Source organism: Cucumis melo, chromosome 6 (assembly GCF_025177605.1).
Source record: "Cucumis melo cultivar AY chromosome 6, USDA_Cmelo_AY_1.0, whole genome shotgun sequence".
Classification (NCBI taxonomy): domain Eukaryota; kingdom Viridiplantae; phylum Streptophyta; class Magnoliopsida; order Cucurbitales; family Cucurbitaceae; genus Cucumis; species Cucumis melo.
The window spans coordinates 34773797-34799874 of NC_066862.1; the positions used below are offsets into that span (position 1 = coordinate 34773797).

The following is a 26078-nucleotide window of genomic DNA, read 5'->3' on the forward strand; positions in this document are numbered from 1 at the left end:
AGGTGAATTCTGCACGTCTATGTTATCGAGAATAGACATCCATAAGATTAATTAGCACGATTCCAACAAAAAAATTTAAGTTCAAATTGTCAATACCAAATTACACAAACCTAATCCTGGAATCAACCACCTTTTATATCAATAACTTGGTAAATCAGACTACATCAAGAAAGCTTTTGAAATAACAAGTTCAAAACCTGAAATAGTACTATTGTTTCCTTCCCAGTCAATCTAAAATTAAAGAGGAATGCTTTAAGAGAACGAGGTCACACCTAGGATGCTTTCCCTTTGATAGGGTTATCTCTTCGAGAATCCAATCGAGAACATGCTGAAAGAATAATCTCTTGAACCTGCTTGCATTAAGTTTTTATCTAAAGATATAATAGAATCTAAAAGAGTGATCACGGAGGGGCACAAGGTGAGAACATTTACAAAAATATCTTTAATCATTCTCATCATTTGACAAAATGTAGGATGATAGAGATCTCATCAATTATATTGTCCTGATTTCAGTAGAAGGAAAAATCTAAGAACAGTCGATATAAATAAAACAATCACTGGAACACAGAGATCTTCCCATTCCAACTGCACGAAGCGATTACATTAGGCAAGGTCGGGTGGATGGCAATATCTATGCAGGCCTGTTCAGATGCTTTTAGTTTATGTATAAGCAAGGAGGACTTATAATCATAAAAATATATAGAGCCATCTGAAGACCCAGAGATGATTTGCTTGGCATCAAGGCTGAAGTTACATTTTATTGGAAAGCCTGAGACTCCATGACTTTCGTACCTCTTGTATTTGTCTAACTTGAAAGGTGGATTTAGAGAGAATATTGCAATATAATCTCCATTTGATTGGGCGATAAAAGCTGGATCAAAGGGGTGACATCTCACAGATGGACAAGTATAGGCTTCCATATAAACCTATTATGTCACTTTCAATTAGCTCTTCTGTTTTTCAAACATGCATAATTGAAGTGGGGGAAAAAGAAAACAAAAGATTACCTTAGGCACCTAAATGTATAAAATAGGTATCACTCTATTTCTCACAACAACTAATCATTCATGGTATTAAAGTAATAACTAACTATTTATATTAGCCACACATGCAACTAATTTCAATTATGTTTTATTAACATGCAGAGGGTATAGGATGTATCTTTATAATTAAAGACCACTTGGATTGATGAGACATAATTAGGTAACATCAGGGTTTGCATAATGGAAAGACCAAACATTTTTCTTCATCATTCAGCTTTGTCGCACAGTGGTTGCATTTGGATTATGCAAAATAAATGGACGAAGATAAATGACAATTGGAGTGATGAAAAGGAAGATGAAACAAGACATGCCTGATATGAAAGTGGAACTTCTCTTGTGACATCCCAAACGATGATAGAGCTTTCACTACTATTGCTTGTGGAAACATCGCTAGAAGAGATGAACTGATTGCTATTCGGAGTAAATTCAAGATCAAGGATTGAACCAAGGCGTCGATTGTATTTGTTAACCATTTTTCCAATTCTCATATCCCACATTCGAAGGCTGCCTTTAAGTCCACCTGAAAGGAAGAGATTTGGGTTGTTAGGATGGAACTTTACTACTGCAACGCCTTGATCCTCCTTGAATACTCCAACTTCTGTCCCCTTCTCAACATCAATCAATCTTGAAGCACAATCGTATCCACAAGAAAGAACAGATAATCCTTGTTGTGACCACTGAACATCTTTAACTGCAGCGTTGTGGAAGCTTGACTTGAGTGCTAGCTTCTGCCCTGTGCTCCATACGTTCCATATGCAGATTGTGTGATCCATAGCAGCAGAAGCAAGGAGATGAGCTGCATTAACTCTAACAAACAGATCAATAAGCCAAGGCATAAAGATGCTCAATTCATATTAAATAATTTGTCTCATACCAGAATAAAACATCCGGCAATGATATTTGAAACTTGAAAGAACCCAATAGTGAACTTGAATGTCAAATAATTTACCAAAAACGAAAGGAAAAAAGAGGAAGCTCACCATGACTTGGTGACCATTGAACTGAATTGACAGCTTTCCTATGGCAATCAAGAGTTACAGACATCCTTTTAGGCATCAGACCTTGCTGTAAATAGTCTTTGCCTCTACTTCTCAATAGTGACAAGATATCACGTGGAAGATCAGAATCCGAAAGACTTCCAACTGTAAAAATTGTAAGCTGGATTCATTAGATTCTTTACATGGTACATTTCCTGTATGCATACCTCAATACATTAATAGATAATTCTTGGTACATGAAAGTTAATTCTCAGTACATTCAAACCAAATACCAAAAAATAATCTTCTTCTCCTTTAGTTTTGTAAGAGAACATTAGAGTGAATTTTATTGTGCGCATCAGTGGTTCCAATCCAACAAAGTGAGTATTAGAACAATGGAGCACACATCAACCTTTTATTAATAAATGCATCCCTTCTAAAAGTCGAGATATGTTGCATGTATTGGCTGTAGAATCACTAAGGTTATTTCAGCAGATGATCCTAGCAATAGCCATATATGTTTGTCTCAAAGATTAAGTGTATGCATAGAATAAGACAACTTACTAAATCTTCCATCTGTAAACTCAACTAAGTAAATCATAGTCCTTCCATCCATTAGTGGAGTTTACACTGATTAGAAGAATTGTATTCCTTCATTGTTTAATGGAAATGATATGATTGCAAGCATATAACTAAAATAAAAAAGTACTAAAACTATAGAAGAAATTTCCAATCATGGTCACTCTATTATTAATAGACTGATGGAGAAAGAATTGAGGATCAAAGAGTGGTCGACAGAGTCTGACAAGATCCTTAGAAGTATGATAAGAAAGTTCAAACACGTTGTAATAAACCTCGAAGTGTCCATAGATAAGTCCACCCTCCATCAATAGCTAAATGGGATCCTCTTGACCGAATGAGCAAAGAATGGACTACAATTCTTCTAAGAAGAGGCTTTCTAAATATAACTAATTTAGAGAGAGATCGAGAGCATGAAAGGCCCAACAAACTTCAAAGATTCAGAGTCCAAAATAGAGATATTCAAACTTCTTCAAACAAGGAAAATTTCCCCTTTAAATACTACTCCATGAGACGTGACATGCATACATACAATTCTTTTGTCTAAGAAACTAAGTTTTATTACCTTACGTATCTATATAACTTCAACATTCGCTGCACTAGATTTCCCCAACAGGAAGCTTCTTTTTCATCTTCATGAACATAGCTGATGATGTTGTGTCGTACAATACTTGATCTTGATCAATACTTCTTTAATTAATTCCCAAATGAAATAATAATCGATATTTATTTTCACTACAACGATGAACCAATTGTTCCTCCTTGAGGCCACTTTAGCTGTTTTAGTAGTCTTCTTAATGGAGGGGCTATGACACGACATACCGGTAATATTATTATGATATTAGTAGTACATATGAATAAGCTAGATGGAACTTGGTTATAAATAGTGGAGTTACGGTTTTTGGTTCTCTTTTTTTAGGCGTGGGGTCAACATGGCGATTCTATTGTGAGGGATTTTGGAAGAGACATAACCCTGTCAAAAGACCATTGGTATTAAAATTTTTATTTACTCTTTTGATAAAAACAACTTTCATTAAGAAAAAGGAAAGAAAAAAGGGCACACAACAGAACAAATCTATCAAAGGGAGCTCCCTCTCTACATAAAGGACTCCAGCTACGTGAAATAAAGCTTATAAAATAGTTACAAAAGGTCTTCGAAATCAAAATCCACCAAGAAACGTGAAAGCGAATGAGGGACTAAATCTTACTAGGGTCACAACCCACTTCCCCAAATATCCTACTGTTTCCTTCACCCCACAAAATTCATAAGATAGCAACCCTCCAGCGAATATAAAAAGTGACCCTTCTCCTCAAATGGCGGATTGGGAAGGAAGTAGGAACACCTCGATCATAGCACTCGTGTATTTGTGACAAGCATACAAGAAGCCAAACACATGAAGGAAAGTCTTGGGCACGACTCACAAACTCACAAAAAGAAAAGTAGGGGAGTAAAGGAAAATTTTGAAGAAGAAAAGATGTATGAAAAGAAGAAAACTGGTACAGAAGTAAAGAAAAGATTGAAGAATAATGGTGTATGAATAGAAGAAAACGTAAAGAAGAATTAAAAAGAAGAAGAAGACGTTGAAAAGACAGACTGTTTCCAGATTGCATGCAAACTGTCATGCCATCAAATCTGGCAGCCAAGAGGCAGTATTCTTCCTCCCATTAGATGGCTGTTATTGTGATGTTCTTAAATGTAATATTTCACAATATGTGCACCACATACATGTATTTTCTAAGGGAAAAACTTTGTCCTGACATGTCACATCATACCTTTTCAGAAATTCGCGTGTCGCCATGTCGGTATCGTGTCGTATGCTGGTTTTTAAGTAAAGTCTTGGAAGCATTCGAGGCTTAGAATGACGTTGATAGATGCAAGGAATGTTGGGAATCATCATGTGTCGAATATGAATACTAAGTCCTAGCTCTAGGGCGTTACACCTAGATGGAATGTTGGGGGCATCAGCTATCTCAATGAAATTGGCGTCGTAGCTAGAAAGTGCCTTAATTTCTCTTATTAAATTGCTTTCTATCCTTTTATCATTCTTTGTTTTTCTTTCTTTGTATGACCTGATCCTCCCAAGATCAAAATACCTTATTGTATTTTGCAAAACTAGGACGGGAGAAAAGGAGACGAAGAAGAAAGGCTAGAGAGTGAAGAACATCTCAAGAAGAAATCCAAACATAAGGGACATCTAAAGAATAGCTTTCAAAAGAAGAAGAAAGTATGGCTAAGTCCGAGCAAAAGCAGACTCTGAGGGACCTTGTGGTGCCCGACCTAACACTGCATCCACTCTGCATTACCTATCTCGAGGCGACAGGTAATTTTGAGCTTAAAACTAGTCTCATTCACTTACTACCCCTATTTTCCATGGTCCAGCAAGTGAAGATCCACACAAGCACATCAAAGAGTTCCATGTTGTGTTGTGGTATGAGACCACAAGGAGTGACTAAGGAGCAGCTAAACCACAAATCTTTTCCCTTCTTCTTGAAGGACAATGCCAAGGACCGGTTGTACCTCCTTTCTGCCAGATCGATGACCACCTGGGCACAAATGAAAAAACTCTTCTTAGGAAAGTTCTTCCCTGCATCAAGAGTTTTAGCACTTCAAACGCCTCTATGGCAGCCTCCCACATCATTAGATTTTGAATGCACTCCTGATACAATACTTCTACGAAGGACTTGACTTCAATGATAGAAGTACCATAGATGCAGTTGCAGGAGGTGTCTTGGTGAATAAAACCCCTTCAAAGGCAAAGGAGTTGATTTCCACCATGGCAGCTAAGCACAACAGTTTGGGACTAGAGACCATGTCCCCATGTCCTCTACATCATCACAATAGGTAAGTGAACTTAGAGTTGAACTTGTTGAACCAACTACTCTTACGAAACAGGTGTTCACTGCACGAGAACAACAGCCTCAAGAGCCTGTTGCTGAGGTAAAAACTATGTTGGGAATCAGCAAGGTGGGTAGCTCTAGTAAGCCTCTAGAAAATATAGTAAAGAGTTTGGATGAAATCATTGTGCCATAGAAACAGAACTAGGACACCATCTCCCACATACAGAGCTTGACTACTCAGGTGTCCTAGTTGACTACCACCGTCAGCACACTCGACACCCAGTATGGGTAGCTTCCTTCCGATGTCAGATATGATAAGTGTCAATGTCATCTCCACTGTTTGCCAGGATGAGAGCCCTACCAAACATGATGAAAAGATTGTTGAGGCAGAAACTACTTCCAGCTCACCAAAGAAACAAAGGGTATAATTTGATCCACGTTTGTGTTTAAATTCTTTTCATGTTGCTTCTTTCCCAGGCATGTTTGTTGTTGCTAATGGAGCTGCACAAAATGAAGAGGTGAAATCCATCAAGTCCTATGGTGAAAAGAGTCCAGTTAGAGAAGGTAAGCAGATTTGGGTAAAAGTTCCTTGAAAAGAAGAGTGAGGAAAAGAGAGGAGGTTAAACAAGAGTTGACTAATACGGGTAATCCCCCTCCTAAACCAGGAGGAACCATGTACGTTTTCTATGCCTTCTCAAATTGGCACTAGGAAATTTGATTGTTGCATGTTAGATCTAGGGCTTTCTATTAACAATTCATGCTCCTATTTATGTTAATTTTCAATCTCATACTCTACACCCAACTATGTTTATATTTTGGCGCAGTTGGTAGACCACTCTCCTGTTAGGCCTTTAGGATTAGTGAAGGATGTCCTAATTAGAGTAAAAGGCTTAACTTTTCCTTCTTATTTTTATGTGATAAACATGAGTGTTAACTCTCCTTCTGATTTGTCTCTACTGTTAGGTAGACCTTTCTTAAAGATTGCCTGTGCTTTAATCGATGTTGATGAGGAGTTCCTAACACTTCTGCATGGTGAAATTTCTGAACTGTTTTTTGTGTCTGATTCCTTGACTACTAATCATACGTCCTCTAGTTCTTCAATTTTACAAGATCGTAGTTCACCTCCTAAGTTGGAGGTGGATATGGGAGACGGGGGATCTTGACGAATATGGGTAAGAAAGTCGAACATGGTCGAGCAACCGACCTTAAAAATTTGTCCTTACTAGAGAGAGCAAGGTGAAAAGTTTTACTACTTTCACAGCTTAGATTAGATTGGTTTAGGTTAGGAGTAGACTTTTGTTTTATATATTTTTAAAAATAATAATAATTTAAAAAGATTGGGACATAGCCTTGCGGCATCATTGGACAGAACAGCAATATAGCAATTTTGTCCACATTTTTTCCCCGTTTTTCTCTCAAACTCTCTTCTCCCACTCAATTTCTTCCCTCTCTGCATTAAGATCCTTCGTTTTCAACCAAAATCATACACATATCTTCATTTAAACATCTTTCAAGCTTCAAAATTGTGGGTTTTCTTCACATTTTGGCCAAAGTTTTGAGTCGCTTCTCACCATTTGAAGACTTCTCCAGATCCAAGGAATTTTCTCTTCAGTGCTAAGTCCATTAATCATGGATGAGGATAGAGATTCTCGTACAATTCAAGGTTGCCTAGTTTCCTTCAATGCTAAGCCCATTAATCATGTTTTCTGCCTTCTTGATATTGAACGTGATGAGTACATAGATTTTATTAGGAGGGAGATGGATGTCACATCAATCATCAAAGCCCTCTATGGGCCAGATGCTAATTGGGTGTTTAGAAGTGGGGTTCTAGTTAAGATAAAAGGGACAGACCTCACTATTTCTAGCCAGATCTAGCATGCTTTCTTGTGTGCTAGGTTGATACCCGTCACCTGCCTCTCAAACGTTACAAAGGAGAGGGCATGTTGCTTTGTGCTTTAGCTATAGGTTCTCTATTGATGTTGGGAAGGTCATTTTCTATTCCATTAGGCATATCCTTAGGGGATTGATCACTGGTGGTCTCGGACTCTAGGGCACCCATCCTTAATCACCAAACTCTGTCGACGTGCTCGGGTGGAGTTTGATCTAAATGAGGAGATGATCCCTCCTAAGAGTGTCTTGAATAGGTCATCCATCTCAAGCATCAAAGGTCACATGGAGAATGTGCAACTTAGAAATCCCATTGGGGAGGGTCGTGAGGATTAGGAGGAGCCCCTATCAGTAGTTATAGGGCACCTCTTTTGAGGATGTCTGCCAGCTACAGAGCATTGTTCGTCAAGATAGTGCTCGAAACAAGACCACTGCTCAGTCAGTTAGGTGTTTAGAGAAACAGATGCGACTTCAAATCACTATTGCTCCATTATGCTTAACTTAGTTGAAGCTCTTAAGGTTCCTCCTATGAGTCACAGTCCACCAGAGTCAAACAACGAGAAGTAGCCCTAATAGCGTGCAAAGTGCCCTAGTTAGTTTTTTTTTCCTTAGATCATTTTTGCCCAAATTTAATTTTCTTTTACAGGGTGGGTCCCTTTCTTTTCTTTTGAGGAGTGTCGAACGCAGTAGCCCACCCTCTTATTCTCCGATCTTAGGGAAAATTTTCTTTTTTTCCTTCTACTTTATTCTTTACTTTTTCTTGCTTGATTGCTTGCGTATACCGGGGGCAATGCGTCTTTTCAAGTTATTTGTATAGCTTGAAAAGGCACATTGTCCTTTTCTTTTCTTCGGAGAGTGTCAAAAAGAGCAGCACTTGCTCTTGTTCTTCGATCTCAAGGAAGGTACATTGCCCCCAATGTAAGCTAATGCTTTAAATCATTTTTCCCTCTCCGCTAAACGCTCTAAACCTCCAACTAAGCTTGTTTTGTCTCGAAATAGACATTTTGGGTTGAAATAACTTGAATTAAGCTCAATACCTACAAAATCAAGGAATAGACACGTAAAATACAAGAAAATCCCGAGTTAAGTAGGATAAGATAGTGTATTTTAAATGCTATCACAAAACTTCAACCACAATTGGTATAAAATTCTTAGGGCTCTCAAAGGGGAGCATCTAGCTTTAGCTCTATTAACCCTCTACAACCAAACAACACCATTTTAGCGTCAGAAGTAAAGAACAAGGCTTGATTTTAGCTGAGCAATATCTGTGGTTGTTATAAGGTTGGTTCTTACATGGTGAAGTTCAAACCATGGAGCTTTGAGGCATACTATAAAAATCCAATGATGTCATCATATGGAGGATGGATAAAAGTTAGAAATCTCCCCATTGATAGATGGTCTTTAGAAACCTACAAACTTATTGGTGATCATCATGGGGTCCATTGGAAGTTGCAAAGAAAGACACTTTCCCGTACGAATATGATCGAAGTCTGTATGAAAGCAAAGAAAATAAAAATGGGGTTTTACCAACGATTATCCTTCCTTCTTAATCCTCAGAGTTGGTTTTCATCCACAATGACCCTTTTTTAAAGTTTTACCTCTCATCCACAATGACCCTTTTTTAAAGTTTTACCTCTCATCAAGTACATCGTTGAGGAGCGCGGTTTGCTTCCTTGGTCGTCGTGTAACAATTTTGCGAGGAGGCCCACTCCCCCAAACAAAACCACATCATCCCACCGAGGACATTGTCAAAAAAATAGGCAAAGACCTACCACCTGCTTTAGCCTTACCATCTAGCACTCCTCCATCAGATTTGACCTTACCCTTCTCTACATGCCAGCTACAGTTACTTTACCAAAGCCTCTACCTAGTACTCCACCAATCAAAAACTCATTGTACAATACTACATAAATCAACCAACCTTTTTCATATTTGCCCCATCCTTTCCCTCCAACTGTCCTATCAAATCATTGTGTCTCACAACTCACATGAGCAAACTCCTAAACACATTCCATCAACCTCCGGTAATCCACAAACTATTCCTCTTCCATCTACCTCTTATCCCATCAAAAGCTTTCTTCGCCCATCAAAAGGCTTCATGTACAACCCCTTGCTCTCTTCTATACCCTCTACAAAACCATCTTTTTCCATCCCAACTGAATCCCTCTTCGAGTAACACCAACAACACTCATCCCTTCCTCAACAAAAAGACTATCATCAGCCTTGTCATCAAGCATTCCACTACCATCATGGTAGGCCTCCAGTTGTACATCAATATCATAAATAGAAAGTTTTAGAGAGGGGAGGGTAGTGAGTAACTAAGTAGAATCTTCTTGAGAGGGAGAGGTTGAGGGCAGAGACAATTGACTGTGATTGTGCTCTTGCTCTGAGTGAATGTACTTAAAGTTATCAACCCATTCTTGTTATTAAGATCGGTATCATTTATTCGCGGCACCTTTCATCTTGGTAATAGAGCCGAAATCCTGGGAAGACTATCGAAGATGGCATAGGCATTTGGAAGAGAAGATGGAGGCAAATGACGCAGAGATCACGACAATTAAAGCAAAGATTCGGAAGATGCCGAAAATGGAAGAAGCAATGAAGTCGTTAGCGAAGAGTGGAGCAATTGAATATTCAAGGGGAAATTCGACAAAGGAGTTCGAAGGAAATGAACCAGTTACTCTCGTGTGTCCTAACGAAGATGGCACACTCAAAATCGACTCAAATCGGAACCCACAAAAGTGGAAGAACCGAGCGGAAGAAGGAAAGAGAAAGAAAGAATGGAGATTCCAACGACGACCGTGAATGAGACACCACAACCGATGGAAGCTGGAACAGAAAGAAACGAGTTCAAGAAAGTAGAAATGACGATATTCAACAAAACAGATCCAGACTCGTGGATGTTCAGGGCAGATCAATACTTCCAAATTCAAGTAGACTGAAACAAAGAAATTAATGGTAGCGGTCATTAGTTTTGAGTCGGTACCATTGTACCGGGAGAATGAAGAACACGAATCGTTTGATGACTGAAAGACACAGAAAATGAAACTCTTGCAACAATTTCGATCTCCTCGACAGGGCACGGTATGTAGCCAATTTCTTGGGATTAAACAAAGAGTCAATGGTAGAAGAATATATGAATTTTTTCGACAAACTAGTGGCTCCTTTATCGCCCTTAGCTGATGAAATCTTAGAAAAAGCCATTTATGAATGGGCTTATGCCTTGGATTAAAGCCAAAGTGGAGTGTTAGAAACCGATTGGGCTTGTTAAAATGATGAAGGTGGCCCAACGAGTCGAAAATAGGGAGTTGATCCAGTCTGAAACAATGAATCATAAAGTAGAAAAGAACGAATAGAAACAAGAACAACAAAACAAAGGTTAACCCTAAACCTACATTTCCAATTGTTATGAAGGAGATGACGAAGGCAATCAATCCAGTTCCGATGAGAACTAAAACATTAAGAGAAGTAAGTCCAACCGAAACACCAAAAGAAGGAACATTCAGGAGATTATTGGATGCGGAATTCAAATCTAAACGGGAGAGGGGCTTATGCTTTCGTTGTGATGAACATTATACTATCGGACATCAATGTAAAGTCCGGAATAGCGTGAGTTACGAGTGTTGCTGGTGCAAAATGATACAGACGAATTAGAAGTATTCGAAGATGCTTGCGAAGAGTTCAGAGCGGTGGAGTTGCAAGCAAGTAAGGTAAATGACGTTGTGGAGTTATCAATGAACTCAGTGGTTGGTTTGTCGAATCTTGATATAACGAAGTTAAAAGGGAAGTTGGGAAATAGAGATGTGGTAATGTTGATCAATAGTGGGGCAACTCACAATTTCATTGCGCAACATTGGTTAAGGAAGAGAAACTAAGAGTAGAGAGCACGGCCAACTATGGTATAATAATGGGAATAGGCACAGTAGTTAAAGGGAAGGGGCTATGCAAAGGAGTTCGCCTACAATTGACGGAATTATCAATTGTCGAAGAACTTTTGGCCTTGCAATTGGGATGAGTAGATATAATTCTTGGAATGCAATGGCTGCACACATTGGGAGTGACGGAAGTGAATTGAAGAACCCTAACAATGAAGTTCGTTCAGAAAGGAAAGACCATTATGCTTAGGGGAGATTTTAACCAGCAATTTCCTATGTTTCACCTCAAGGACAAGGTTGATTTATTAGGGGGAGTAATGTTAGGCCCCCAGTTATACATCAATATCATAGGAGAGATAAAGGCAAGAAAGAGAGAAATGGGTAAGGGTGGGACCACTATGAGGGAGGTTATAAATAGAAAGTTTGAGAGAGGGAAGGGTAGTAAGTTACTAAGTAAAATCTTCTCAAGAGTGAGAAGTTGAGGGCAGAGACAATCGATTGTGGTTGCTCTTTGAGTGAATGTACTTAGGATTATCAACCTATTCTTGTTAATAAAATCGGTATCATCTATTCGTGACACCTTTCACATCATTGCTTTACCATTGGACTCTAACACAAAAGCCTATCTTTCAAGTCTCATTCCTACTTCACTAATTTCTACTCATCCTTTCTATCACCATATGGGGAAAACAGGTACGATTTTGTTCATCCTTCATTAGTTGGTCGTTTTAACTCTTCTCCACATTTGATGGCACTAATCCCTTGGTTTAGAGATCTTGATCTTTGTATAACAACAATACCAACAAATAAGCAACCCGACCAAATTTCAACTAAGAAAAAAGAAGATTAAGAGAATTAAATGGAATCTAGAAAGCCCTATTTCTTGTGAAAAAATATGCTCAACCATTGATTAGAGAGTGGTCTATATCAATATGACACCTTGATTGTTTTGGTTCCCAAATTTGTTATTTGATGAAACTTTTTCCCCTCAAGTGGGCTTCACGATGTTTTTGCCTTGATCATGTTGTGCACATCTTTCTCAAGATCTTTCTGCTTCATTTGTTTTTTAGTCCAATCAGCATCTTTATAGAACTCATCCTTTATGGATTGGCCTGTACCTTTTACTTTCCCTCTTTCCACATCCTTACTTGTATCTTTCATATTGGGCTCTACTTTTGTTATGTATTTGGGTGATATCCCTTTGGTTTATCCCTCTTATACTCTTTGGATATTTCATTCATCAATTAAATTGTTTCTTATCAAAAAAAGATAACACATACATATATGTATAGACAAATAATGAAAATAAGCTTCTTCATAAGTGTACGAAAAGAAAGAAAATTTTGTAAGAAGTAAGATGATGTAATTTTTTAAAAGAAAAGTAAGCAAAATAAAGTTCCAACTTTATGCTTACTTACCTATTCTTTTATAGAAACAATTGCCTTCATTCAGAAAAAATGAAAGAATACAAGGATAACAAAGAGAGCCCCAAGACCAATCCATAGAAAGGGTTTTCAACTAAATAAGATGCTACCTAGAGGATAAATATCAAAAGTATTTGGACCAAAACCCAGATGGAAAATATAGATGGTCCCTTTCCACACCCTCAAACATTCTATTACTCTCCCCACATAACACACAACCATAACTCTTCGAAAGGTAGTTGGAGAAGGAACTCTTTGATCGTCTCTCCAACATCTATCTAGCAAACTAGCCCAATGTTGAACTCTTGAAAGAAACAATTCCACACGAATCTCACAAACTGGCAACTCTAGAGAAAGTGATCTAGGTCTTCCTCCACCTTCCAACAAAAAATACAATAAAAAGGCCCCATAAGCGAATACATCTTCCTCAAAAACCTATCAAAGTGTTCACATGATTAAACAAAACTTGCCAACTAAAGAATTTAACTTTCTTAGGGATCTTAATCCTCTAAAGCGCATTAAAAACCGGCTCGCTAACAGGAGAGGGTTCCACAAAAAACGGATAGAGTAGGGGCCACACATAGAACATGAATGGAAAAAGGAAGGAAGCTTAAGAGAAATACCTTCCAACAATATCCAAAAAGTACCTTTTAACTCCTTTGCACAACAATTCAAAGGGAAAGGGTAGGCCAAAGATACTAACAATAATCAGCCACAAAAATTCAAGCCCAATGGAAAAGCGCCGAAGCCATTTACAACAAAGCTTTATTGTGTAGCCTTAGATTTCAAAGCAACCTCCCCCCAACCCAATTTAACAAATCTCCTAATGACCTCCAAACTGACCAAATGAGAGTCTTTCCCTTTGTCCACTCATTCACAGAGAGAATTTCTTGTAAGCTTCTCCATACTCTTGAACGCCAATCAACTCTTGGCCCGTAAAGAGCCTCAATAATTTAGGAATGATTCACATGCCCATATGTTAGCATAGTCTGTCTCTCAATGTCAAGCAGAGAAAACAAACAATTGATGGTAAAGGAATCAAAGTGCACTATGCATCCTCTAACATGGAGGTTGCACAATCCTTGTCTAGGTTGAAGTAAAATTCCCTAACAGGTTGACATGCAAATAGCACACTCAAGCTTTTGTACTTTAGTTGTAATGTGCCGAAAGTAATCGAGGTCATGGGCTAAGCCCCAATCAGAAACGATTGCATGAGACTAAGAGGAAAAGATGGTTTTCTTGCCCCACTCAAGTGTTTTCCATGCCCATTCGCTTGTTTTCATTAAAGGAGCATTATATAAGCCCTTTACAAACAATTTTGTTGCCTTCCTTGCTTTTCCTAGCGCACTAGCCAACCTTAGTTTTGACTCTTAGGATGGGAGGGTGTAATATGAGACTAAGAGGAAAAGATAAACGAGCCTAAGTGAATAAAAACAAAAGAGTGAAAGGAAAGAAAGCATAGAAAAATTTAAAATAAACAAAGAAAAGAGAAGAAGAAAAATAAAGCAAAGAAAATTTTGTTGAGTGAGTAAATGGATAGGGTAAAAAAAGCTACCTCTGTTGTGATAAGTTCGGATGCCCATGAAAATATTAGGTTTAAGCCCTACAGTTGGACTGTGAAAGCTAGTGCCCTTAGGTAAAAGAATATGTTATGTGTGTTGCAAGTGCCTTGGTAATTATCTTCTTGATAGTCTAGGTGGCTTAACAATTGGTGCCTAAGCCAAAAGTAGAGGGAAGATAGATGGAGGACGCCATAAAGTTGTCCCCGATTTAATAGAGTTCTCTTAACAACCACTCATTCACATACACGCATTGTGAAGCATAGGAAAAGTTTTAAATATTTTATCTAATTGCAAGTTTCTCATTTTTAAGCTTTTTGGCATGTTTAGCACCAAGGCCCGAGTCAGTTCTAATGTAAATTTTTATGTTGTTCGTTAGCATGTTTTCTATGATTTATCTTGCACGACTAGGAAGGTTTAGGTTAGGAGTGTGTGATAGCTCTCTAAATGAGCTATCTTTCTCGACTATATCATGTTAGTTATTAGAAATTTAATGCCTATTTGAGTTCTCAGACAGGTTATCAAGCATAGAAAGCCTTTCGGGACGTTTCAGATGCAAATTAGGCTTAAACGAAGCAATTTAGCAAGCAAAGGGAGGCAAAATCGTGAAATTGAACAAAGGAAGGAACAACGTCGCCCAAGCACTCAGCGTTTGTGCACAGCACCATGATGCTATGCGAGGAGCCCTTTTGCATCACAATTCTCCTTCATTTCCTATATATAGCACTTAAGTTTCTAAGGCAAAACATGCAAGGACTGAGAGGGATGCACCAATTCCAAGTTATGAGCCTTTTTCTGAGTTCTTCAACTTCTCACCACCTTTCATAGTTTCTTTTGATTTGTATTATGGACTCGATGTTGGGGAGCCTCGATTGCTACAAAGGTATGTGAACTTGGTTAGTCTTTGTTTAGTTGAGGGATTTGGATGAACACATTTCATGTTTTTGAGAGGATTGTGCTAAATATGTGTATATTTTTATCTCTTAGCCATCTTTATCTCTAGCTTTAATTCTTTAGAGTGTGGAATGGTTGGGACTGACAACCCAAGTCGTTAACCATCTTGCATGCTGAACACTAGAAGCATACATAATTTGTAAATGTTATGTATTGATTGCCAAAGTAGCAAGAGTCATCTCATGAGTGTAGGGTTGTTTACGGCATTTTCGGAAACATCATATCATTGTCTCAAGTGGCTTAGAGATAGAGAGAAATTGATTTTTAGTCGGTGTTTTTGTCGGTTAATCATCATGATTTCGCCCTAGAACCTAATGCGTGTGTTTGATTAATCTCTTAATGCATTTCACATCTTAATTAGTTGACACATAGTTTAACTAGGATGCAAGTTTTAACTAATAGTTTAGGACGTTTAATGTCGGTATTACCCATTAAGTAGACTGTGTGAGCAAGATTGATAGAGTAATATCCAAGGACCATTAATATAAATTAGGGGATTCCATTTCTGTTAACTAGCGTGAATTGGGGGGTTCCATTTCTGTTAACTAAGCGTGAATTGGGGAATACCATTCCATTAACTAACCGCATTTGGTCATTTTACAAAATCAAAGGAACAACCGCCTTCTTTAGCTCGCTTATCCTTTGATTCTCAAATTCACACACAACCCACCAATTTACCGCTTTAACTAAAAATGGGTTTTAAGGAATTAATCTTTGAGCTTCCCTACAATTCAACCCAGTCTAACCACTAACGCTACTCTTTCATAGTAATGAATTGATAAAATATAAATATTATTTGATCGATTGAAGGGGTTAACAACCTTTTCTCTGTCAGATAGCCATCGAATTCCCTGCACGCGAGAGGCCACGGTAACAAAAAGGAAAGGATCTTACACAACCAATCATACCAACCCATCTCCTTAGTTTCTCATGATCACAATTGATTTGCAAAATTTGACACTTGGTCTTGTTTTAAGCCCGAACATCGCCTCAAAGAATCTTAAGCAGAGGTTAAGGATCCTAAAGGAGTTCTCTTTGCCAAAGCAACATAGTGTCGTCAACAAACTAAAGATGAGAGAAAGCCACCACCATTGAACCAACCTTAAAAGGGTTCGATTGATAACGTTTTCTTCCAACACCCTCAAGATGGGTCTACTCGTTACATTCACAGCTAGTAAGAATAAAAAAGAAAGAAAAAGGGTCTCCAGTCTCAGCCACCTTAAAAGCCTTGACTGATCCGTTTGGATTTAAATTCACAAGGACTAACTCACATTCCTGACATAGTTCCATATCCACATTCTTCATTTATATCCAAATCCTTTTTTTCCATCACCTTATCCAGAAAGTCCCAATCAACCTGGTCGTATGCCTCTTCGAAGTCAATTTCAAAAATCACTTCTTCCTTTACCTATTCAATTGGTTCTTTATTCCTTATAATTCATAGTAAATATAAAGTAACTGATCCTATGAAACTCATCTCTAAGTCTTAAATAACAGCATCAATTCCTTAACAAAATTTTCCCACAATCCCGAATTCATCACTAAAGTTCATAGGAAACAAATGGAACCAAACTATAAGTATACAAAGAGACGAGACAGTTTAGCAATTAACAATATGCACCAGTATGAGTAAGGATATTGAACTTGAAGCAATAAAATTCCTCTACATAGAATATTAAAAAGGGCAGTTGATTAAACTAAAACTATTACTTTCAATTAACGAAAAATTATAAGCTAAATAAACGAAAATGACAGATACCAGGTGGAGATTGAAGTGACGGGTTAGGAAATGACTCTGGAGCCCTTGAAGCTGGAGCTGAACTCAAGAGTGCTCGCTCTCTCTTGGAAATGTAGCGTCCAGGAACCATAATCCTCTCATGAGGCTGAGGATTAGAGTGCGAGCAATGCGATGGCCGTATGTTCGGCTTGAATTTAAAAGGTTCGAGTTCGGGTCTCTTTGAAGGTGAAGAGGAGAGGGCCAAGCGCTTGGGCTTAGGTTCATCTTCTTCGTCGTAATCGTCAGAGGAATTTGAGTAAGCTTTGAACAGAGATTCCATAGCTCTGAAATGGAGAAGAACGAAAGAAAATACAGAAAAAGTTCAATCACAACGAGAGATCTCAAGATGGAAGCATTGTGCAAATGACAGCTTGGGGAGTGAGGCTATGCTACAGAATAAGAGAAGGAGAGAAAATTGATACAGAGAGAGGCTGGTGTGTCGGTCTGTGGCCGCCGTAGGGAGTGAGGAAGAAAAAAGAGACCTAGGTGGGGAGCCGGGAATGTCTGCGGCCGAACGTCGATGGCAGCGAGGAGAAATAGCCAAATTGGGGACATTGTCATAAATGGCCTTTTTAATTTTCGCTTTTTACAAGTAGAACCGTAGTTAAATTTGGGGACAAATTGCAAAGCGGATATTGTAAATTAACTTGAAACAAGAAATATAGACTTAAAAGGGTTATTTGCTTTAATGCCTTTCTATCGTATTAAGCATTTAGGGGCTATTTGGGAAAGGATTAGTACTGTGAGGTTGGATCCTAACCCCCAACCCGACGTACGTTTCGTCTTCAACACGTGTTTTATCTTCAACACGTGTTTCGTCTTTTCTCATGAAATCCCATCAAATATAAATTAAAATAATTATTAAATTTGTTATACGATCGTTTGATTTAGCTACACGATCGTTCACATTTGGTTACACGATCGTTTAGATTTAGCTACACGATCGTTAAGATTCCAAATCTAAACGATTTTTTTTTTTCAAAAATTGGTATACGATCGTTTAGATTTGGCTAGAAGATCGTTTAGATTTAGCTACACGATCATTTAGATTCCAAATCTAAACGATTTTTTAAAAAAAATTTGGTATACGATCGTTTAGATTTGGCTAGAAGATCGTTTAGATTTGGCTACATGATCGTTTAGATTTGATCGTTTATATTTGGCTACATGATCGTTTATATTTGGCTACACAATTTCCAAATCTAAGCTCGTTTAGATTTGGCTAGAAGATCATTTAGATTTGGCTATATGATCAGATTTGGCTACACGATCGTTTAGATTTGGGATTACAAATTTAAACGATTTTTTTGTTCAAAATCTAAACGATCGTGTAGGTAAATTTAAACGATCGTGTAGGTAAACTTAAACGATCGTGTATCCAAATCTAAACGATTGTGTAGCCAAATCTAAACGATCGTGTAGCCAAATCTATGTTTGAAAATGTCCGCAAAGGATTTAGGATCCATTTGAAATTACAGGTTACATTTTTAATAAAACAAATTATCCATATATCACTATTCAAACATTTTCAAAATAATTTATTTATTAGCTTTTAAAAGGTAATTAACTATTCACATCTCATCTAATTAATTATTTTAAATCATAAGAGCAATATACTTAGTTTAGTTTAGGCTACACCCAAGTCCATACTCACCATTTTTTTTTACACATGCAAAAAGCTCTAGATTTTAATTTATTGGATATAGTTATATGCAAATTAAATTGAAGACACTAAGATAAAATAACATGTTGTTAGTTTAGGCATAAAATTCAATGCACATATAAAAGACTTTGTTTCTCCCACATAAACTTATCCAAAGGAGCTTTTATTTCCCTCTAGCATTGACCATGTATTAATGCTTCACATGCACCACTACATAAGAAGGGTTCTGCTTATTGGTAGATTCGTAGTTAGTCGAGTCAGATAATAACTCATTCGAGGTATTTATTCTCGAGTCCTCTATAGGTGACAAACTTGATTAGATCATTTCCTTTCCTCCTCCCTTTTATTCATATTTGTAAGGTTTGTAGGTTTACCATTATACAAATTTCTTCCCAGTCCACAAGCAGACACTAAATTTGACGCCAAAAATTGAGCAAAGAAAACGCATACATGACAGTACAAGGAATGATTTTTTTTTAACAGAGAAAGAACGTGTGATTTACAAAAGAGAAAACCTACGCCTCAATTTCGTGCTTGTCACACACTCTATAAATATTATGAAAAGTTCAAACCGATAAAAAAAATATATAGATTGATTATAGTTACGATTTGACATCGTATCAAAAAGTTAAAAAGTTTGTCATATATAGAAACAACAATATAGAATGGCTACAAATATAATGAAATATAGATACAAAACCAATTCTAAATACATAAATGGAAAATGGGATTGAATGATGTATATTGAATAAACAAAATATGTGTAATCTAAGAAAACACGTATCATATTGGTTCTCTTCCATCACTTTATAGACAAGAATCTTCTAGCCAAATTTTGAGAAAAAAAATCGTTTAGATTTGGAACCCGAAATCTAAACGATCGTGTAGCCAAATCTAAACGATCGTATACCAAATTTTGAAAAAACAAATTTTAGATTTGGAACCCCAAATCTAAATGATCGTGTAGCCAAATGTGAACGATCGTGTAGCAAAATGTGAACGATCGTGTAGTCAAATCTAAACGACCGTATACCAAATTTTGAAAAAACAAATTTTAGATTTAGAACCCGAAATCTAAACGATTGTGTAGCCAATGTGAACGATCGTGTAGCTAAATGTGAACGATCGTGTTGCCAAATCTAAACGATCGTATACCAAATTTTGAAAAAAAATGGTTTAGATTTGGGGTAGTCAAATCTAAACGATCGTGTACCAAATCGCGTTACCAAATATATTACGCGCATTGTTGACGGGGCATTTTTGGTATTTTATATGGTGTCGTTTCGCTGATTGGGGAGGATTTCGTGTAGTCGAATCTCTATCTACACGGTGTCCCTTCAATTTTTTGTCTTATCTTTTTGGTTTTGTTTGTGTCGGTTTAGTTTGTATTATTTTTTCATGTGTACTTGGTTCAAGAATAGCTTGCAGAAAAACTTGGTAAATCTACTTTTACTGTTTGACTTATCTTGTAGCCTACTTTTGTAGAGATTCCCATGCCTTTTCTTGGTTGGGCCATTTATTTGCATATTTAATCCCTATATCATCTCTGTATAATTTATTTGCATATTTAATCTCTATATCCTCTCTGTATAAACCTTCTTTTCTGCTTATGATTTACCACTTCTATTTCTCATTGCTTGGCTCTTTCCTTCATATTCTTCTTCTTCTTTCGTAGGTAAATGACTCTTTCCTTCATATTCTTCTTCTTTTGTATGTCCATTATGTTTGTATGCCTTATTCTCTCACGGTTAAGGAAAATTAATTTAGAACATAGTTAATTTAATTTTAATTTTTTAAAATATTATATGTATAGTTAACTATAAATAATCAAATTGAAGAGATTTTTCTTTTCAATTAAGTAGAAAAAATGGATTTATTTTCGAAATTAAACACTTCAAACTTAAATTAGCCCACCTTTTCTTTTTTTGTTTGTCTTTCCTTTTGTTTTCTCTCATTTTTCCTCTCTATTAAATTAGTAAATACCATATTTTTCATGCTTGTATGGATCAAACAAAACCAAAATATAATGCATAAAGGGACAATTTTATATATATATTGCTCTCACTTTCAACAACCGTGGGAAGAAAATTCAAAAGTCATTTCTCAATCCTAGAAAGGTTACATCTAGTTCCACAGTGAGCTTAAAGGAAAGTCTTTCATCTAATTTTTATTTCTTTTGTACTTAAAAAATAATATAATATTAGTTATCCACCACAGTAAACTTTGAAATTACACAAAGACATATGGTTTTGAGATATAAAAAATAATCAAAAAGACATATGGTTTTGAGATATAAAAAATAATTCTTAATTTTTTAGCCTATGTTTGTATACTAACTTGTTCATTTTTTTTTTCAGAACGTCTCTGGTTATCCCTCAGTTATAAGAGGTATTATGGCTTAGGCATATACATTAAACTTCCATGTTCTATTTCTTCATTTCATTACATTATAAATTATGTATGTACGTATTTTTATAGACTATTTGTTTTGTAATAATTTATTTTGATGGACATTTCATTTATATACATTCAATATCTTATTTTTCTTTCCATTGTATGTTTTCAATATATGTTTAAATTAAACTTTCAATAATATTAATTTTTTCTATTGTATGTTTATAAGTTCACAATTTTTTTATGAAAAAAGTTTTCAAAGTTTTAACGATCCTTGTAAGTAAGACAAATAAAACAATTAACTTAACACCATACTATAGTTATAAGTTCGCAATTTTTTTATGAAAAAAGTTTCCAAAGTTTTAACGATCCTTGTAAGTAAACAAATAAAGCAATTAACTTAACACCATACTATAGTTATAAGTTCACAATTTTTTATGAAAAAAGTTTTCAATGTTTTAATAATCCTTCTAAGTAACACAAATAAAGCAATTAACTTACCCCCATACTACTTACAAACCAAAGACGTTCTTCTCTTACATACCAAAAAAAAAAGTTTGAAAATAATATTTTTATCATAACGTTCTTCTCTCACATATGATTTTTCTAATACCTGTAACACGTTGTACTTACAATTATCATACGGCCTTTAGAATGCAACCTATATTTTAAATAACGTTCAAAACAAGTTATTTGTTTTATGTTACACAAACGAAGTAAGATTGAAACATTTGTACATATGTTATTTATTTTTTGTACGTAAGTTTTAAGTAAAGTTACAATTTTTTGTACATAAAATGGAACCATTCCATACATGTCATGTATCGCATATTAAATAGGGGGTTTAACAAATTACTAAGTTTAGGGTATTAGTAAATGCGGAATAAGCTTTAATTAGGGATTTTTCACAATGTATATGGATATCGTACTAATTTACTTAGTACATATTTTTTAGGAAACTTTACATAGTTTGTAATGGACCAACAAACACTCCTTGGCGTCCTAACTGCGTTCACGCTGGCCCAACGTCAGATCTTACTAACGTTGGAGCTACTAATGAACGACAATAGGTGTATCACACATACACCGTCTGATACACGCCATAGAATAAGGCAGCTTGCGTACTTTCGCATGATACACGAGTCAGATCTTGTGTGTCACCAAAGCACGCGAATGGACAGGCGAACATTCGCAATTCTATGTCATTTACTTCGGACTGTATCTGGTCTTTCGTCCACCGAGATTGTCGACGTTGAGAAAATGGTAGCAATGTTCTTGCACATCCTTGCCCATGACGTGAAGAACCGCGTCATCCAAAGGGAATTTATACGGTCCGGTGAGATAATATCACGACATGTTAACCTTGTACTATTGGCTATCGTTCGACTATACGAGGAGTTGATAAAGAGACTTGTTCTGATGAAAAATAATTGCAATGATCAATGTTGGAAGTGTTTCGAGGTGGGCATGGTACAAGTTTAATGTATTTGAGCTTAATGTACGTGACACTTATATCAGCGTGTTTATTACAACCTGTAGAATTGTCTTGGCGCGTTAGACAGGACGTACATAAAGGTGAATGTCCCCATAACAGATCGGCATACATTCAGAACGCGTAAGAGGGAAATTGCCGCAAACGTACGAAATGGAGTTTCGTTTATGTCCTCGCCGGTTGGGAAGGATCCGCGGCAGACTCGCGGATTCTATTTGATGCCCTTTAACAAGAAAATGGACTACAAGTGCCAAATGGTATATCTTATTTATAATAAAATAACCCCGCTTTCTACTTACCTATTTAAAGCGCTTAAACGAATGTTTTAGTAACAGGATATTATTATCTGTACGATGCGGGTTATCCAAACGCGGAGGGGTTTCTCGTCCCGTACAAAGACCAGCGGTACCATTTGCAAGAGTGGCGTTGTGTTGGAAATGCACCAACAAATACAAAGGAGTACTTCAACATGAAGCACTCCTAGATAAGGAATGTCATTGAGCGCGCCTTCGGTGTTCTTAAGGGTCATTGAACCATTCTTTGTGAGAAGTCGTACTATCCCCTGCAAGTCCAGTGTCGCACCATACTAGCATATTGCTTGCTCCACAATTTGATTAACAGAGAAATGACATATTGCGACAACGTGGACGAGGGAGACTCCACGTACACGACGACCACCGCATCAGAAGACATTCACTACATTGAGACGACAAATGAGTGTTCTCAATGGCACGACGAACTAGCTGAATCGACGTTCACTGATTGGCAGTTGCGTAACTCTTAGATAAGACAATTTTACATTACAAGTCATCGATTGTATGCGAATTTCTATCACCTGTAAAATGTACTATTGCATATGAAATGTACGCGTGCCTTTTGTTTGTGACTATTAAATGTGAAATTGTGAAATTACTAACGTACTCCATGTATTTCTTGTAATTTGTCATTCTCAGTATGTTAACCTTAAACCGTGCCCCGAGACATGTCTGGACGAAGGAGGAGGGCACTCTTGTGGAGTGTTTAATGGAGTTGGTGTCAATGAGGGGGATGAAAATCGGATAATGGTACGTTTCAACCAGGTTACCTAACCCAGTTGGTATGCATGATGGCGGAGAAACTACTTGGATGTCAGGTTCGTGCAACGACTGTAATTGACTGTAGAATAAAGACACTGAAGCGGACATTCCAGGCCATCACCGAAATGCGAGGGTCAGCGTGTAGTGGCTTTGGGTGAAACGATGAACAAAAATGTATCATTGCGGAGAAAACATTATTTGATAATTGGGTTAGGGTAAGGAAAATAATATAAACGTCACACAACGTTCGCAATGTACATTTATTTAACAATTTTTCTATCAGTATTCATAAGTGATCTTTTTTTTCCCGCAGTCGCATCCCGCAGCGAAGAGACTCCTAAGAAAATCGTTTCCATATTACGACGAACTTACATATGTGTTCGGTCGCAATAGGGCGACGGGTCGGTTCGTTGAGACATTCGTCGATGTGGGGTCTAACGAGCCTAATGGGTATGACAGATTTAATATGGGGGATAGAAACGAGGAGTTCCCACCCGTGTACAGCCAGAGGATTGACTTGTTGCAGGACAATATACGCGCATCACGACCTTCTCGCACTTTAGAAGGTCAGACCAGATCGAGTGGATCCAAGAGGAAGAGGGGAAGTCAACGAGAGGTGGATGTTGAAGGCATACATCTGGCACTCGATCAAACAAACGAGCAACTCAGGATGATTGCGGAGTGGCCTGCACGCGCCCTTACCAATAACAACCATGTGCGCACGGAATTCTTTCGCATATTGCGTGAGATGCCAGAACTAACGAGTTTGGATAGGGCGCTATTACAAAGACATATTCTGTCTCGTATGGACGACCTTCAGGGTTTCGTACTCATGCCTGAGGATGAGATAGAGGGATTTTGTAGAGTCCTCCTATGAGACATCATGAGAGAGTTTTTGTTTGTACCGACTTGGGTTGTTTCTTATTTGCTTATTTTTTTTTTTTTTGTATGATGTTGACTGTTTATGCTTTTGCTATTGTAGACAACTATTTTTTTTTCCTTCATAACGTTTATTTAAAATTAAGAAAAATAGTCACAATTTCACCCAAGCATTATAACAGGTAATTATATATGTTTAAAATAGGGGGACATCGCTATCGCCAATTACAAATAGGAATAATTAATTTGTCTTTCTAAAAAATGAATTTTAATAAATTTTTCACAATATGTTCAGAAATTAATTTCAAATTGGATGACTGTCTTTACTAATCTAATAACTTTACACATACAATAAATTATTTGCAATAAGACGAGTTTGACATTTTCGTAAAAAAGTATGCAATAAGAATTTTTTTTTCATATTTACAATCTCATTTAAAAAATATTATACTTTTATTAACCCAACCCATATAACACTTTCCCCAAATAAATTTTATCATAAATTTCACATAAACCTACCCACCTAACCCTTCTCCCACACACATCTTATCATAAAATCCCCATTAACTCTTCCCACCTAACCCTTCCCCCAAACAAGGGTTATGATAAAACTAGTTTTATCATAACACTAAGTCTTCCTTAAATCAATCCTTCCCCCAAACGCACCCTTAGGATGGGGGAATGGTTGATTTATGAAACGGTTAATATCATAATCATTGTTTGGGGGAAAGGTTTAGAAATATAGTTTTGTGATAAGAAGTGTTTGGGGAAGGGTTATGTGGGAAGGGTTATGATAGTTTTATAAATAAGATGTGTTTGGGGGAAATAAGTAAGCAAATAAGAAGCAACCCAAGTCGGTACAAACAAAAACTCTCTCGTGATGTCTCATAGGAGGACTCTACAAAATCCCTCCATCTCATCCTCAGGCATGAGTACGAAACCCCGAAGGTCGTCCATACGAGACAGAATATGTGTAATGTTATAACATTAACTCGTCTTATTGCAAATAATATATTCTATGTGTAATGTTATTAAATTAGTAAAGACAGTTGTCTAATTTAGAATTAATTTCTGAACATATTGTGAAAATTTTATTAAAATTCATTTTTAAAAAATACAAATTAATTATTTCCTATTTGTAATTATTGATAGCGACGTCCCCTCTTTTGAACATATATAATTACATGGTATAATGCCTGAGTGAAATTGTTACTATTTTCCTTAATTTTAAATAAACATTATGAATGGAATTGAACGGATGTAGAAGGGAGAAAAAAAATACATATGCAAAAACAACTCAAGTACATTTCCCTGGAATGTCCGCTTCAGTGTCTTTATTCTACAGTCTATTACAATCATTGTGCGGACATAACATCCAAGTAATTTCTCTGTCATCATACGTACTAATTGGGCCAAGTAACCTGGCCGAAACATACCATTATCGGATTTCCATCCCCCATTGACACCAACTCCATTAAACACTCCACAAGAGTGCCCTCCTCCTCCTTTGTCCATACATGCCTTGTGACACGGGTTGAGATTGACATATTGAGAATGACAAATTACAAGAAATACATGGAATATGTTAGTAATTGCACACTTTGACATTTAACAAACACAAATATTTTGACATATACGTTATGTACAATAAGCACACGTAC

The 26078-nt window shown here is 36.9% G+C and overlaps 1 protein-coding gene across 1 annotated transcript; it reads right to left on the bottom strand.

The window, feature by feature from the left end:
• Positions 1-326: 326 nt before the first annotated feature.
• Positions 327-17471, bottom strand: LOC103493399 (uncharacterized). The gene is made up of 5 exons (XM_051085788.1): positions 17336-17471; positions 16896-17197; positions 2024-2185; positions 1355-1839; positions 327-926 (listed from the first exon to the last, which is right to left on the bottom strand). Exons 2-5 carry the CDS (start codon positions 17191-17193, stop codon positions 555-557), a joined length of 1317 nt encoding a protein of 438 aa, XP_050941745.1. The 5' UTR covers positions 17194-17197; positions 17336-17471; the 3' UTR covers positions 327-554.
• Positions 17472-26078: the final 8607 nt, after the last annotated feature.